The sequence below is a fragment of the Bufo bufo genome, chromosome 8 (assembly GCF_905171765.1).
Source record: "Bufo bufo chromosome 8, aBufBuf1.1, whole genome shotgun sequence".
In the NCBI taxonomy this organism is placed as follows: domain Eukaryota; kingdom Metazoa; phylum Chordata; class Amphibia; order Anura; family Bufonidae; genus Bufo; species Bufo bufo.
In genome coordinates, this window is record NC_053396.1 from 187,049,796 (window position 1) to 187,067,830 (window position 18,035).

General features: G+C 45.0%; 1 protein-coding gene across 2 annotated transcripts in view; it reads right to left on the reverse strand.

The window, feature by feature from the left end:
- LOC121009408 (cytochrome P450 2A13-like) overlaps window positions 1–18,035 on the reverse strand; it is a 210,177-nt gene that overhangs the window by 38,207 nt on the left and 153,935 nt on the right. Inside the window, exons 1-2 of one of the 2 annotated variants that reach the window (XM_040442514.1) lie at window positions 5,827–6,049; window positions 4,559–4,721 (exon numbers count right to left, since the gene is read on the reverse strand). In XM_040442514.1, coding sequence (XP_040298448.1) covers window positions 4,559–4,721; window positions 5,827–6,006 — 343 coding nt within the window. In that variant the 5' untranslated portion in view covers window positions 6,007–6,049. Of the gene's footprint in view, window positions 1–4,558; window positions 4,722–5,826; window positions 6,050–18,035 lie in introns of those variants that run through there. The other variant, XM_040442515.1, reaches the window with a different exon arrangement.

The following is an 18,035-nucleotide window of genomic DNA, read 5'->3' on the forward strand; positions in this document are numbered from 1 at the left end:
AGACTAAGATTACATACAGTCCTGATCAAAAGTTTAAGACCACTTGAAAAATGGCAAAAAAATCATATTTAGCATGGCTGGAAGTACAGCTTCAACATGCAACAAGAAGAAATGGGAGTGAGACAAAACATTTTTTGAGCATTCAATTTAATGAAAACAACGAATAAACTGAAACAGGCTGTTTTTTCAGCTGATCAAAAGTTTAGAACCACACCTCCAAAAAAAAACTAAACCCCCCCAAAACAGAAATCCAACTTCCAAACATGAACTCAGTAATGAGTAGCTCCGCCGTTATTGTTTATCACTTCAAAAATTTGTTTCGGCATGCTTGCTGCAAGCGTTTCCATGAGGTGAGTGGGAACATTTCTCCAAGTGGTGAAGACGGCCGCACGAAGGCCATCTACTGTCTGGAACTGTTGTCCATTTTTGTAAACTTCCCTTGCCATCCATCCCAAAAGGTTCTCAATTGGATTTAGATCAGGGGAACATGCAGGATGGGCCAAAAGAGTGATGTTATTCTCCCGGAAGAAGTCCCTTTCCCTGCGGGCATTGTGTACTGTAGCATTGTCCTGTTGAAAAACCCAGTCGTTACCACACAGACGAGGGCCCTCAGTCATGAGGAATGCTCTCTGCAACATCTGGACATAGCCAGCGGCCGTTTGACGCCCCTGCACTTCCTGAAGCTCCATTGTTCCACTGAAGGAAAAAGCACCCCAGACCATTATGGCGCCCCCTCCACTGTGGCGCATAGAAAACATCTCTGGTGGGATCTGCTTGTCATGCCAGTAACGTTGGAAACCATCAGGACCATCAAGGTTAAATTTTTTCTCATCAGAGAATAAAACTTTCTTACATCTTTAAATGTCACATGTTTTGTGCTCTCTTGCAAAGTCCAAACGAGCAGTTCTGTGGCGTTCAAGGAGACGAGGCCTTTGAAGACGTTTTTTTGTTTTTGAAGCCCTTCAGTCTCAGATGCCGTCTGATGGTTATGGGGCTGCAGTCAGCACTAGTAAGGGTCTTAATTTGGGTCGAGGATCGTCCAGTGTCTTGACGGACAGCCAATTGGATCCTCCAGCTCAGTGCTGATGAAATTTTTTTGGGTCTTCCACTTGACTTTTTTGTTCCATAACCCTCAGGATCATTTAAGAAATTCCAAATGACTGTCTTACTGCGTCCCACCTCAGCAGCGATGGCGCGCTGTGAGAGACCCTGCTTATGCAGTTCAAGAACCCGACCACGTTCAAAAAGGGAGAGTTTTTTGCATTGCCTTCACAACGTGTGACTACCTGACAGAAAATGACAATGAATCCACATCTTTGCACAGATTTGGCCTTTTAAGGGCATGTGGTCCTAAACATTTGATCAGCTGAAAAACAGCCTGTTTCAGTTTATTCGTTGTTTTCATTAAATTGAATGCTCAAAAAATGTTTTGTCTCACTCCCATTTCTTCTTGTTGCATGTTGAAGCTCTACTTGGAACCTTGTTAAGATCCAGCCATGCTAAAAATGAATTTTTTGCCATTTTTCAAGTGGTCTTAAACTTTTGATCAGGGCTGCATAAGAGGTGTATAGAAGCGTTGTTCTCCTCTATCCCCATTGACAACACATAAACACTAGAAATGAGTGAATCGAACCCACGAAGTGGAATTCGATTCAAATTTCAGGATGAATTTCATTCGCCTAGAAGAAAAATTTCTTTGTGCTTCGTGTCAGCGAATCGATTTAACCTGAAATAGTGTGAAAAACTAAAAAATACAAACTTACCTCCTCCATTTGCTCGCGACAGGCCGCCAGCCTCTATCTTGCTTCAAGATCTCGGCTGAAATCTCATGCAGCGCTAGATTACATCATCCTGCTGGCTGGCGTGATGACGTAATCTCGCGCCGCACAGGATTTCTGCCGAGATCTGTAAGCAAGATGGCGGCAGCTGGCCTGTTGCAAACGGATGGAGTTGGTTAGTTTGATTTAATTTTTTTTTTGTTAATTTTACACTCAGATGCCGCGATCATGTATGAACGCGGCATCTAAGGGGTACAATGACGGAGGTGGCGCTTTCGCAGTTCCTTGTCATTGTACCTGCTACTTACAAAAAAATGTGCTTCGTGACGAAGTTATTGGCTCTTGACCAACCAGACACCTTTAGAAGCCAGCGCAAAAACTGCAACATTTTAACATTTATTTTAAATCAAAATCACCAACAATTCTTTAAAAACAAAAATAAAACTTGATTTAAACAGTAGGAAATTTTCTGATGACACATTCATTAAATGAGTTGTCCAGATTTAAAAAATCATAGGCATTTTCATCCAAAAACAGCAACATTTTATCATCCACAGTGGGAACCATTACAGTAACTAGAAGTAGTAGGTAGTATTGAGCGAGGTGAAGCATTTGAAGAGAAGGAATTCGGTCTGAAGTTTAGGAAAACTTTAAATAGAAACAAATCCGAATTTTCTCTCTCTTCGTGGTAACAAATCAGGTTTTCGTAAAATGGTGGCTGCATATGTTACAAAGTGAAAGTAAGAAGCCCGGGAACACACGATCACCCATAATGCCATGCAGTCAGCCAAATCCGCAGATAGCCATTCCCTGTGATGTCACAGCCTTATAAAACCCTCATCCTGAGTGGACTCCACCATTGTCCTGTGAGCTGAGCATAGGGAGAGACGTGGCAAGCGATATGCGCTAGGGACAGTGTTGCTGAAACTGATTAATAGAACAATATTGGAGAGGGAGAGTGCAGGGACAGTGCAGGGGGAGTGTAGGGAGACTACAGAGAGAGTGCAGGGAGACTTATTCTATAAAGTTTTATTTATTTTTTCCATTTACTTATTCCTATATCAGCCGTAAACTAAGATATGTAATTCAATACCAATAATATGGAAGCCTTTATTATTCCACTGCCAGCATGCCAACCAATACTATCCAGTCTGCACCTCTTAGGGAAGCCAGGTCTTAATAATGACCATCCTCGTCTTTTGCTGGGTTTACCTTTTCGAAATCATCCTTCAAAGTCTTCATGTCCTCGAAAAGTTAGCAAGATGCAGAGAGAGGAGGAGCTGGATATTCCTGATGACATATAGAGATGTCCCGAACTATTCGCCGGCGAACAGTTCCCGGCGAACAAAGCTTGTTCGCGTTCGCCGCGGCGTGTGAACATATGCGATGTTCGGTCCGCCCCCTCTACATCATCATTGAGCAAACTTTGACCGTGTACCTCACAGTCAGCAGACACATTCCAGCCAATCAGCATAGCCTCCCTCCCAGACCCTCCCACCTCCTATCAAAAAGCAAGGACAGCATCCGTCTTAGATTCATTCTGAAGCTGCAGTGTCACAAATTTGACTAAGTTGTAATCGCAATGCGATTAATACAGGTTATATTAATCGCATTGCGAATTCAACTTAGAGCTGGGTTCCTAATGGTTGTATTGCTAGAATATAACGAAGATTGAGAATATAGTGCTATATTCGTTATATTCGTCAATTCTAGCAATACAACCATTAGGAACTTAGCTCTAAGTTGAATTCGCAATGCGATTAATGCAGGTTATATAAATCACATTGCGAATTCAACTTACCACACTCTGCGTCAACTACGTAATTTTCCATGGGAGTTTTGCCATGGATCCCCCTCCGGCATGCCACAGTCCAGGTGTTAGTCCCCTTGAAACAACTTTTCCATCACTATTGTGGCCAGAAAGAGTCCCTGTGGGTTTTAAAATTCCCCTGTCTATTGAAGTCTATGGCGGTTCGCCCGTTCGCAAACATTCGTGGAAGTTCGCGTTCGCCGTTCGCAAATGGAAAATTTTATGTTCACGACTTCTCTAATGACATATTCTCGATATTAAATGATGTGGTAAAGTTGGGAAAGCAGATGGCAGAAGAAGGGCTCCCACTTGTAGGGAAGGAGAGCGCTGGGGTTGGAGAAGTGGGTATGCCAGAGCTAATTAATATTCAGTGTTTACTGTCAAATAATATGCATATTGTCCCCCCACCTAACCAGTCAAACCCCATACTAGCAACAGCCCCTGTTTAAGCGTCCATTAAGGGTGCTGCAGCCATTAACATTGAAGTAGAACAATGCAGTGTTCTTCATTATTAAATGAAAGGAAGCTGTGGGCTAATTGGCCGTGCTGTTCTTCACTGCAGCATGGCCGCAACCTGTCCGCAGCACAGCAGCTCCCTGTGGCTGTACCCTAAGGCAGAGTGGTTTGGGTATACCTGATTTATAGTGATTTGCGACATTTAATTTGTAACAAATCAAATTTCTTGGTGAACTTTGGCAAAGTTGCCAAATTGAATTTTTCAAAACTTCGCTCATCTCAACTAGTAGGTTGGTTCAGCTGGTTTTACATTTAGGCCTCTTTCGCACATACCACACTTACTGTGAGAGAAGTTTACTTTCACAGCATTATACACTGTGATGACCCTCCCCCCATTTGTCAAATATTATAGGTATCATCAGAGATGTACAGAATGACCTCTGTAAAGTATTATAAAATAATTCACATTGATATAAATAAAAACTTATTTTATTCTTTTACTTTACCATCTTACCAAAATCTTTAGTAAACAATTCTCCAGTTCCTGTGTCTCCCCTGTCACTAAAAGCATCGCTACGGTCCACCAATGCTTCCTTCACAGCATCGTACCCAATCAGTACTATCGTCCGAAGATTGGCTATGTAGAGGGTATAGACAGGTCCATATGTCTCACTCAGCTAGACAGATATAGAAAACATAAAAAAATTGTAAATTTAACACTTGTTACTGTTTTCATATGAGAGTATTACGGGTCTGTACAGGAGATGTACACCTAGAAATGATGATCCTGTCCAGTGGGATCAAGAACACCGGGACCTCACCTAAAAGACTTATGTAGGAATTGCTTTCCTTTCTGGATCTCATGTGACTGGGATATGATTTCTGCACAGACCAGGAATGAACCATCAGGTTGTTAATACAGGGGAAAGGGTAGTATTTTAGTACTTTCCTTTAGTAGCTAGAGAGGAGAGCAGCTACAAAGAACACCTCTCTGGAGAACTCAACAGGTCAAGGCACTGCATTTAGCTTATTCTTTTCAGTGGTCACCATGTAATACTTTATTTCCCCTGTGGTGGTGCTACAGGCACATCGAACATTTGCTGCTGGGTTTACATAACAGCTGATTGCTGATGCTTCATGCAGTGGGGGCACACCGTCATCTACTCACTGTCACAGGATCCTTCTAACAAAACTGTGTTGCCGAAAGTAGATGACCCTTTAATTTTTCACAGAGAAACCTATGTTATAATTTCCTCTGTGCACATTTTTATATATACTGCACATCATTTCCTTAACATCACGTATCTCCCATTTTAGGCAGGATTGATTCCATAACACAACAGGACGGCAGTCCGGGCATCAAATTCCCCTTTTACTCTGGATTTATCAGCAGAATATAGGCTGCTGTTTATGGTAGTCTGTTTTTAACTACCTGAGCATCAGATACAGTCATAAAATATCTTGTATATGATGATGGACTTGAAAAGCAGCTGCGGGGATTGGAGCAGGATGGGGACCCATTCATTTCAATGGATCAGCAAAAAAATGCTGATAGTTCATCCGTTTGTGTTCCGCGTCCGTTGTCCGTGTTTCCCTTCAGCAAAAAATAGTGCATATCCTACTTTTTGTCACATTTGCGGACAAGGATAGGCATTTATTACAATGGATCTGTGGAAAAAACGGATCCTCCAAAAAAAACGCATCCGTTTTTTTTTGCGGACGCAAAAAACAACTGTCGTGTGCATGAGGCCTTAGGGTAAAATAGAAGTTAAGTGTACATACCTTAACTAAAGACTGTGGTAGTTCTGAGGTGCTTAGCTGAAGGACGTTCCCCAAGCCTGGTAGAGGTGTAGGTCCTGGGGGTAGGTTCTTCTGTTTGATTCTACTCCACCATTTAATGAGATAAATTAGGAGGGTGAGTCCTGTAGCCAGGAGAAGAGTCGAAGCAATGTTCAGAGCCATCCTGCGCCCCTGTTGTCACAGCTCTGGCTGTACTATTGTACTATGTCCCTCTGTATTTATACATGACCAGGAGCATGGCAGCAATCCAGATAACGTGATCTTTGAGGACATGCAGGGTGTGCTGGTGTAGATTACAGCTCTATTGCATGATATATTGTAAATACTAGCATAATAAGCAAGATTTATTTAAAAGGAATTTGTCACTGGGAATTTTGCCATCAAGCGGAGCATTATCTCTGGAAGGCTCTTGCAGAGTGAATTAAAACAGTGCCTTTCTTTTTTCCATCCACCGCTACATTACATTTAACTTCATTTTGTTCAATCCCAGTCAGCTGCGGAGTGAGAGGGGGCGTGGTCTGACCAATTGGGGGCGTGGTTTATCAGAATCTGTGGCAGGGTTTTTAAGTTCGTCTTTTGAGGGTGGTCTGAATGGCCACCCTACATGCTCCCTGAACTGTGACCTCCACAGCACTCCGCTCCCTTAACAGTGTCATCCACAGCGCCCTGCCCCTTTAAAGCTGACCTACAGCACTGAAGAAAAAAGGCTAGGTTGTTATGGAAACCTGGTGTAAAACTGTGTGTATGTGGAGACTAAGGGCCTGCCAGCTTCTATTGGCTGATAAGGTCTTGTGACCAGGCTTCTATTGGCTAATGCATTTTTTGGGGAATATCTCAGGAACGGTTTGTGCTAGAGAGCTGGGACTAAAAGCTTCCTGGACACCTGATGTACCTTGTGATTGTAAATGTGATTCCTTTAGTGGACATACACATACACACACATACACTCAGCTTTTTATATTAGATATATCAAAGTACGTCCATTCATTCTTGCTTTTGGGGTAAAAGTGCAATCTGATACAACCAGTTTTGGGGTGTGTTAATTTTTAATATATAAAAGTACCTCCATTCATCCTTGCTTATGGGGTGAATTTGCTGTCTGATACAACCAGTTGTGGGGTGTGTTTATTTCATATGTAAAAGTAGTTTCCATTCATCCTTTCTTTTGGGGTGAAATAGTAGTCTGATAGTATTGCTCTTTTACCCTTGCAATTTCTTTTAATTTAGAGTATGTCGGACAGACAGGGGTAACAGGCCCTTCTAAGGGAATGGGCATTGGCCAAAAAATTTCTGGAGCAGGCAGAAGTAGCAGCAAAAAAAGGGGAGTGGTGGCAGCAGCAGTCTTAGCGACAGGACTGAGCTGCCAGTGTCATCTAGAGGTCGTGTCTTGACCAGCAACCCAGCAGTCCTTGAACGGTTGATTCGGTCTTCTACTTCATCGCAAGTGACATCAGACTCCTCCAGCCAAGAGTCGGTGGGTTCCTCTGACACGACCCATAGTAGGTATGGCCTGGGAACAAGCTCTGAGCCCCCACCTATACTCAACCTGCCTCTAGAAATTTTCTGTTCCCTCAGCAGTATTACGTATATATGCCATTAGCTTAGCTTCACTTTTCAGCAAGGACAAGATTCTAGAGGACAGTAAGCAGCTACCGCCCAGCCGAGATCTAAAGGAGAGATCTGCTGATTCCTCCAGTAGGCAGACAAGTAGTCATGATGAGAGTTGCACGGAAACTGGTTTTGTGAGCGGTCAGGGACGTGGCCCTGAGACTGGTGAGGGTGACATTAGTGATGTGCAGACAGTGGTGGACGATGATGTGGCCGATTGCACGTGGGAGCCGGGTGAAGAGGGGGCTTCTTCATCATTAGGAGAAGAGGGTGGCAACTTGAGGATGAGGCAGCGGCTGAGCCAGCAGGGTGGTAGCATGGCCGTGAGTCAGCAGGGTGGCAGCAGTAGGAGGTTGGGAGTAAAACAAGCCCGAGGTAGACCGCCCCCTTCGCAGGAGCCTACCTGTCTGGAAAGAAGCTCACTGTAGAAAAAAAACCCTCCTATAATGTAATTTCCCTCCCCCCTAGTCCCTAGTTTAAACACTCCTCCAACCTTCTAGCCATCTTTCTCCCCAACACAGCTGCCCCTTCCCCATTGAGGTGCAGCCCGTCCCTACTATAGAGCCTGTAGCCGAAAGAGAAGTCGGCCCAGTTCTCCAGGAACCCAAACCCCTCCTTTCTACACCAGTTCTTGAGCCACTTGTTATTCTCCCTAATTTCTCGCTGCCTTTCTTGTGTGGCCCGGGGTACAGGTAGTATTTTGGAAAATACTACCTTTGAGGTCCTTGCTCTAAGCTTTTGACCTAAATCCCTGAAATCATTTTTAAGGATTCTCCACCTACCTCTAAGTTTGTCATTGATTCCGATATGGACCATGACCGCTGGAAGTTCTCCAGCCCCTCCCAGTAATCTGTCAACCCAATCCGTTATGTGTCGAACTCTAGCGCCAGCACACTGTTCGTCGATCACGGTCTTTGTGACAGATTGCCCTATCTGTTCCCCTAATAATGGAGTCTCCCACTGCCAGCACCTGTCTGGCCTGCCCTGCTCTCCTGGTTCCCTGCTTACTGGAGCTGACCTTCCCCTGACTGGCAGAAGAAGTGTCTGGCTGCAGCAGTGCCGTCCCTGGACTGACATCCCCCTCATCTGCAAAACGTGCAAATATGTTGGGATGTGTCAGATCAGGGCGAGCCTCCCTGGCACTCTTCCCTCTACCCCACTTTCTAACTGTTACCCAGATAGCTACCTCACTTTCCTCAGCCTCCTCTCTGTCACCCTGTTCCTCATCTACCCAAAAGAGTGCTTGCTTGGTGAGAAGCAAACTCTTCAATGCCTCTCAGTGTTGCAACTTGCCCGTTTAGAGACTCGATTTGCGATTCCAAATGGGTAATTTGCTCACATCTTGAACAAAGATATACACCCTCGAACGGCTGTTCCAGGACTGCATGCAAGATGTGCACTGGACTGCGTTGTCAATTATGCAACACATACTAAATGGGGATTACACAACAAAAGCGAAAAATACAATATAATGTAGTAATAAGAAACTGGCTAATTGCAGTCCCCCACTGAAGTCCCTGAATCTAAAGTCACTTAATCTTAAGTCACACACTTACACAACCACACACTTAATCAACCACGCGTCGCTGTCAAACTCGCGTTATATATCTGCTTATTTAAATATAAATGAAGCTCACTACACCAGCCTGGTTTGTTTTCCCTTAATACCTAATATCCGATGAAAGGCTGTAGCCCCGCCTAACTTCTGTTTCAATGGAACGCATTTTGCGTTCCAAGGGTAAATAAGGAAAATAATAAGCCAAAATGTATAAATGAACAGTAAAGGCTAGCGGTATAGTTGGTAAGATGCTGCCGAAAATAAAAGATATGTGAAATGCATACGTGGCGCCTGAATAGCGATGGTATGATGGACTTCTGGTCAGTGGAACTCACCGTAGCGCTGGTCGAACTCAAATAAGCACTGCAAGTACTGATATTGTATAAAAGACAATGCATGCAATTTTATAAATCAAAACATGGTCAATAGGGGTAAATCAGGGATTTTGAGGATATAAACTCATGCTATTTATAGAGGTTGCCATATTTGAGGATAATAAGGGGAAGGGGGGGGGATGCTTCAAATCCGAGGAAGGGGTATTAAATACCATTCAACAAGGATCCTCTACATGATAAAGGTGTACATAAATGACCATTCACGTTCCGATATACAGACAGGTAATTTACAGTCAGGTCCATAAATATTGGGACTTTGACACAATTCTAACCACCACAATGGATTTGAAATGAAACGAACAAGATGTGCTTTACCTGCAGACTGTCAGCTTTAATTTGAGGGTATTTACATCCAAATTAGGTGAACGATGTAGGAATTACAACAGTTTGCATCTGTGCCTCCCACTTGTTAAGAGACCAAAAGTAATAGGACAATTGGCTTCTCAGCTGTTCCATGGCCAAGTGTGTGTTATTCCCTCATTATCCCAATTACAATGAGCAGATAAAAGGTCCAAAGTTCATTTCAAGTCTGCTATTTGCATTTGGAATCTGTTGCTGTCAACTCTCAAGATGAGATCCAAAGAGCGGTCACAATCAGTGAAGCAAGCCATCATTAGGCTAAAAAAAAACACAAAAAAACTATCAGAGAGATAGCAGAAACATTAGGCCTGGCCAAAACAACTGTTTGGAAGATTCTTAAAATGAAGGAACGCACTGGTGAGCTCAGCAACACCAAAAGACCTGGAAGACCACGAAAAACAACTGTGGTGGATGACCGAAGATTTCTTTCCCTGGTGAAGAAACCACCCTTCACAATAGTTGGCCAGATCAAGAACACTCTCCAGGAGGTAGGTGTATGTGTGTCAAAGTCAACAATCAAGCGAAGACTTCACCAGAGTGAATACAGAGGGTTCACCACAAGATGGAAACCATTGGTGAGCCTCAAAAACAGGAAGGCCAATTTAGAGTTTGCAAAACAACATCTAAAAAAGTCTTCACAGTTCTGGAACAACATCCTATGGACGGATGAGACCAAGATCAACTTGTACCAGAGTGATGGGAAGAGAAGAGTATGGAGAAGGAAAGGAACTGCTCATGATCCTACCAAGCATACCACCTCATCAGTGAAGCATGGTGGTGGTAGTGTCATGGCGTGGGCATGCATGGCTGCCAATGGAACTGGTTCCCTTGTATTTATCGATGATGTGACTGCTGACAAAAGCAGCAGGATGAATTCTGAAGTGTTTCGGGCAAAATTATCTGCTCATATTCAGTCAAATGCTTCAGAACTCATTGGACGGCGCTTCAAAGTGCAGATGGACAATGACCCAAAGCATACTGCAAAAGCAACCAAAGAGTTTTTTAAGGGAAAGAAGTGGAATGTTCTGCAATGGCAAAGTCAATCACCTGACCTGAATCCGATTGAGCATGCATTTCACTTGTTGAAGACAAAACTGAAGGGAAAATGCCCCAAGAACAAGCAGGAACTGAAGACAGTTGCAGTAGAGGCCTGGCAGAGCATCACCAGGGATGAAACCCAGCATCTGGTGATGTCTATGTATTCCAGACTTTAGGTTGTAATTGACTGCAAAGGATTTGCAACTAAGTAATAAAAAGTGAAAGTTTGATTTATGATTATTATTCTGTCCCATTACTTTTGGTCCCTTTACAAGTGGGAGGCACATATGCAAACTGTTGTAATTCCTACACCGTTCACCTGATTTGGATGTAAATACCTACAAATTAAAGCTGAAAGTCTGCAGTTAAAGCACATCTTGTTTGTTTCTTTTCAAATCCATTGTGGTGGTGTATAGAGCCAAAAATGTTAGAAATGTGTCCATGTCCCAATATTTATGGACCTGACTGTATATGTACAAAAATAAAGGGACAAAAATGAAAAATAATAATAATAATAATATATATACACCGTATTTTTCGCCCCATAAGACGCACTTTTTCCTCCCCAAAAATGGGAGGAAAATGCGCCTGCGTCTTATGGGGCGAATGCTGACATCCAGCGATGTACGGAGCAGGGGCCGGGGGAGGGACTGGGAGGAGGAGCTGGGGGCCAGCAATAGCGGCGGGGCGGTGCAGTCAATGTATTATTGAATTAAAAGTTATTAAACATGCCCCCCTCACTGCTAATAGTACCGTATATCCTAATTGCTTCTGTATAATGCCGGCAGGCAGGCCGGGCGGGCGGCAGCCTAACTCCCTGATGTCACGTGCCTGTGCCGCCTACTTTATGAATGAAGCAGGCGGCGCAGGCAAGTGACGTCAGTGAGGGACGCGCCGGCCGCCCGGCCTACCTGCCGGCATTATACAGAAGCAATTAGGATATACGGTACTATTAGGAGTGAGGGGGGCATGTTTAATAACTTTTAATTCAATAATACATTTTATATTTGTATACTGGGGGGGCGGCGGCGGCGAGGGGGGGCACACGGAATCTGTGGATGGCACAGTTAAGGGGTGGAGGTCTGTGGATGGCACTGTTATGGGCTGGGGAGGGGTCTGTGGATGGCACTGTTATGGGTTGGGGGGGGTCTGTGGATGTCACTGTTATGGGGTGGGGGGTCTGTGGATGGCACATATATAACAGTGCCATCCACAGATCCCTCCCTGTAACAGTGCCAGCCACAGATCCCCCCCTGTAACAGTGTCCGTCATCCACAGATCCCCCCGTAAGTGTCCGTCATCCACAGATCCCCCATAAGTGTCCGTCATCCACAGATCCCCCCATAAGTGTCCGTCATCCACAGATCCCCCCATAAGTGTCCGTCATCCACAGATCCCCCATAAGTGTCCGTCATCCACAGATCCCCCCATAAGTGTCTGTCATCCACAGATCCCCCCATAACAGTGTCCGTCATCCACAGATCCCCCCATAACAGTGTCCGTCATCCACAGATCCCCCCATAACAGTGTCCGTCATCCACAGATCCCCCATAACAGTGTCCGTCATCCACAGATTCCCCCATAACAGTGTCTGTCATCCACAGATCCCCCCATAACAGTGTCCGTAATCCACAGATCCCCCCCATAACAGTGACCGTCATCCACAGATCCTCCCATAACAGTGTCCGTCATCAACAGATCCCCCCATAACAGTGTCCGTCATCCACAGATCCCCCCCATAACAGTGTCCGTCATCCACAGACCACTATTAGTTCCAAACCCAACAAAAGCACACCTTTTGGTTAAATTTTTTTTTTCTTATTTTCCTCCCCAAAAACCTAGGTGCGTCTTATGTGCCGGTGCGTCTTATAGGGCGAAAAATACGGTATATATATGTATATATATATATATTAGGCCTACTGGGCAAGGAAGGCTTTTAAAGAAAATAGGCAAAGGAAATCTGCTCATTAATGCCCAGCGGGCCTACCGTTTAAAGGCGGTGGATCACTGAGCCTCCTTACACAGAAACCTCCTATCCCAGTTGCCACATCTAGGAGATTTGGAATTTGATTTTGATTACTTGAAATTTGAGTGACCTATAGTCTCAATTAAGATGTTCCAAGACATGGCATGCTAAAGGTTTATCACGATGGTGGTTTATATCCCCGATGTGATCTTCTACTCTAGGTCTTAATTTCCGTTTTGTCTTACCAACATATCTGAGAGGGCATTCACAAATACACAAATAAACCACATCGTGAGTTTTGCAATTGACACAGTCTCGCATCTGATAAATCCTACCTATCGATACACTTTTAAAGGTAGTTGATTTAAGGATCAAGTGACAACAAATACAGTCATTGCTACATTTAAAGGTCCCTGGTGGTTTGCGGTCAAGCCATGTTCCTTTTCTTTGAGATTTTATATAGTGGCTCTGTACAAGTCTGTCCCTAATTGACCTACCTCTTCTGTAAGTGACTATCGGTTGTGGGGGGATTTCATCACTTATATCAGGGTCAGACAACAAAATTCCCCAATATCTCCTCAGGACACTAAGGACTTTTTGATTTTGTTCGTCAAATGTGCCAATTATTCTCATGATCTTATTTTCAAATTTGGAGTGAGGTGCCGAGGTAAGCAGGAAATGTCTATCCTTATTCAGGGAATGGTTAAACGCATCTTTTAGAATCCCAAGGGGGTATCCTCTTTGAGAAAAACAATCCTGTAGATCACTAGCTTGGGATCTGAAGGATTCAAGTGTGGAGCAGTTTTTTCTTACACTTAAATATTGTTCTTTAGGGATACCATTTTTAGGCTAAAGGGATGATAACTGTCCCACCTTAGTAGACAATTTATTGGTGGCAGTCGGTTTACGGTAACTTTCAATACATAAATCCCCATTTTCCCTAACTATGTGAATATCCAAAAAGGCGATACTCTGATTATGGATAGAGATGTCGCGAACGGGCGAACCGGGCGAACCGCCATAAACTTCAATAGGCAGGCGAATTTTAAAACCCACAGGGACTCTTTCTGGCCACAATAGTGATGGAAAAGTTGTTTCAAGGGGACTAACACCTGGACTGTGGCATGCCGGAGGGGGATCCATGGCAAAACTCCCATGGAAAATTACGTAGTTGACACAGCGTCGGGTTTTAATCCATAAAGGGCATAAATCACCTAACATTCCTAAATTGTTTGGAATAACGTGCTTTAAAACATCCAGTGTGTGTATACGATCAGGTATGCCTGCTGTGGTTGGTCTTCCACCTCCTCAAAGCCACCTTCCTCCTCTGACTCCTCTTCTTCAGACTCCTCGAAAAATCGACGACGACAAGGCGGCTTCTGGTGGTGATTGTGACCACAACTCTTCCTCTTCATGCTCATCTACGGCCTGATCCAGCACTCTTCGCAGGGCATGCTCCAGAAAAAAACGCATATGGGATGAGGTCGATGATGTTGCCTTGGGTTTGACTGACCAGTTTTGTCACCTCCGCAAAAGGACGCATGAGCCTACAGCCATTGTGCATGAGCATTCAGTAACGTGGCAAAAAAATACCCAGCTCTGCAGAGGCTGTCCTCTTTTCTTTAAATTTGAAAAAATCTGTTCTTAACAGTTTAATCTCTGTTTTGTCCCCTATCAGGGGCCGGTGTATGGAATAGATTTTAGGAACCGGGAGATGCAAAAAGATGCTTGGTCGGCCCTCTTACTTCCAATTTGGGGCACTGCACGTACGCCTTGCAATGTACTGTGCCACCAGATATGAGTGGCGTGTTTAAGTAGTACTATTCCTATGAATTTAATCCCTGTTACGTCACCTATCAGGGGACGTGTATAAAATAGATTTTAGGAAACGGGAGATGGAAAAAGATGCTTGGTCGGTCCTCTTACTTCCAATTTTGGGCACTGCGTGTGCGCCGTGTAATGTACTGTGGAATCCCAATATGAGTGGTATGTCAAGTAGTACTATTCCTATCAGTTTAATCCCTGTTACGTCCCCTATCAGGGGACGTGTATGGAATAGATTTTAGGAACTGGGAGATAGAAAAAGATGCTTGGTCGGTCCTCTTACTTCCAATTTGGGACACTGCGCGTGTGCCTTGTAATGTACTGTGCAATCCCAATATGAGTGGTATGTTAAGTAGTACTATTCCTATCAGTTTAATCCCTGTTACGTCCCCTATCAGGGGACGTGTATGGAATAGATTTTAGGAACCGGGAGATGGAAAAAGATCCTTGGTCGGTCCTCTTACTTCCAATTTGGGGCACTGCGCGTGCGCCGTGTAATGTACTGTGCAATCCCAATATGAGTGGCATGTTAAGTAGTACTATTCCTATCAGTTTAATCCCTGTTACGTCCCCTATCAGGGGACGTGTATGGAATAGATTTTAGGAACCGGGAGATGGAAAAAGATGCTTGGTTGGTCCTCCTACTTCAAATTTGGGGCACTGAGCGTGCGCCGTGCAATGTACTGTGCCACCAGATATGACTGGTGTGTTAAGTAGTACTATTCCTATCAGTTTAATCCCTGTTACGTCTCCTATCAGAGGACGTGCATGGAATAGATTTTAGACAACCGCAAAGAGTTGTCAATAGTTGACACACTCATGACATAAATTTTATTCCTCTATGCGTCAATCTTGGTGTAGTGATGACTGTGCTCGTGCGCACGTTTGGGAGATTGCAGGCGATGGGGGTTTTTCAAAGCCTATGGCCAAGCTGAAGTAGTTCAATGACAGTTAAGTGACCCAGAAAACAATGATTCTGTAGTGTGGGCCCATTGTTGGCCTAGTAGGCTTTAATGATCACCTTAGATGATCACAAAGAAAATTAATGTTTTTTCTATGCAAAATTATCCAGCCGATCGCGACCTTATCATTTGGGGTGTGCCAACATTGCCATTGCCAACACACTCATAGAAGTGGTCACTTCATTGTGATATGCAAGCCCCTTCACCACAACAAGGTAACGATCACGAAGGGGAATTGACACATGTAAGTGCCTTTTTTTTGTTTTGTTTTGTTTTTGCAGCCACAGTGCAGCACCAGAGGCCAGAAAAATTAGGCATGTACACATGCCAGAAAAATTGATGTTTTCCAGGCAGAAAGTGCACTAAAACATTGCGGCTTGAACCCTAGTTGGTGGCGGATAAGTCATGCAAGTCATCCGGCATGCAGAGATAAAATACAGCAGCGTGTGGACCATTTTTAGCCCAAGGCAGCTAATCTCATCACCAGGCCTTTTTTAGTCAAATGTATCGCCCACTGTCAGTCCCTTCGGGATCCATGCCTCATTCATCTTAATAAAGGTGAGGTAATCTAGACTTTTTTGACCTAGGCGACTTCTCTTCTCAGTGACAATACCTCCTGCTGCACTGAAGGTCCTTTCTGACAGGACACTTGAAGCGGGGCAGGCCAGAAGTTCTATCGCAAATTGGGATAGCTCAGGCCACAGGTCAAGCCTGCACACCCAGTAGTCAAGGGGTTCATCGCTCCTCAGAGTGTCGATATCTGCAGTTAAGGCGAGGTAGTCTGCTACCTGACGGTCGAGTCGTTCTCTGAGGGTGGACCCCGAAGGGCTGTGGCAATGCATAGGACTTAAAAAGCTCTGCATGTCCTCCATCAACAACACGTCTGTAAAGCGTCCTGTCCTTGCTGGCGTGGTCGTGGGAGGAGGAGGATTGCTTTCACCTCTTCCCCTGTTAGATTCCCGTTGTGCTGTGACATCACCCTTATACACTGTGTAAAGCATACTTTTTAATTTATTTTGGAACTGCTGCATCCTTTCCGACTTCCGGTAATTCGGTAACATTTCAGGCACTTTCTGCTTATACCGGGGGTCTAGTAGCGTGGCCACCCAGTACAGGTTGTTCTCCTTCAGCCTTTTTATACGAGGGTCCCCTCAACAGGCACGACAGCATGAAAGACCCCATTTGCACAAGGTTGGATGCCCGAGCTACTCATGTCCCGTTCCTCGTCCTCACTGAAGTTCTGTTCTTCCCCCCAGCTACATACAATACCACGGGTACCAGATAGGTGACAACGAGCACCCTGGGATGCCTGCTGTGGTTGGTCTTCCTCCTCCTCCTCAAAGCCACATTCCTCCTCTGACTCCTCTTCCTCAGACTCCTCTTCCAGCGTTGCCGCAGGTCTAGCAAGCGATGCTGATATGGCTGTTTCTGGTGGTGATGGTGACCACAACTCTTCCTCTTCACACTCATCTACGGCCTGATCCAGCACTCTTCGCAGGGCACGCTCCAGGAAGAAAACAAATGGGATGATGTCGCTGATGGTCCCTTTAGTGCGACTGACTAGGTTTGTCACCTCCTCAAAAGGACGCATGAGCCTACAGGCATTGCGCATGAGCGTCCAGTAACGTGGCAAAAAAATTCCCAGCTCTGCAGAGGCTGTCCTAGCACCCCGGTCATACAAATACTCGTTGACAGCTTTTTCTTGTTGGAGCAGGCGGTTGAACATTAGGAGTGTTGAATTCCAACATGTCGGGCTGTCGCAAATCAAGTGCCTCACTGGCATGTTATTTCGCCGGTGGATATCTGAAAAGTGCGCCATGGCCGTGTAGGAACGTCTGAAATGGCCACACACCTTCCTGGCCTGCTTGAGGGCGTCCTTTAAGCCTGGGTACTTATGCACAAAGCATTGTAAAATCAGATTCAACACATGTGCCATGCACGGCACATGTGTCAACTTTCCCAAATTCAATGCCGCCAACAAATTGCTTCCGTTGTCACACACCACTTTGCCGATCTCCAGTTGGTGCGGAGTCAGCCACTGATCCACCTGTGCGTTCAGGGCGGACAGGAGTACTGTTCCGGTGTGACTCTCTGCTTTCAGGCAAGTCAACCCCAAGATGGCGTGACACTGTCGTATCCGGGATGTGGAATAGCCCCTGGGGAGCTGGGGGGGTGCAGTTGATGTGGAGCAAGACGCAGCAGCAGAAGAGGACTCAGCCGAGGAGGTTATCGAAGAGGATGGAGTAGGAGGAGTAGAGGAGGTGGCAGCAGGCCTGCCTGCAAGTCGTGGCGGTGTCACCAACTCCTCTGCAGAGCCTTGCATTACATGCTTGGCAGCCGTCAGAAAGTTTACCCAATATGCAGTGTAGGTGATATACCTGCCCTGACCGTGCTTTGCAGACCAGGTATCAGTGGTCAGATGGACCCTTGCCCCAACACTGTGTGCCAGACATGCCATGACTTCCTTTTGCACAATCGAG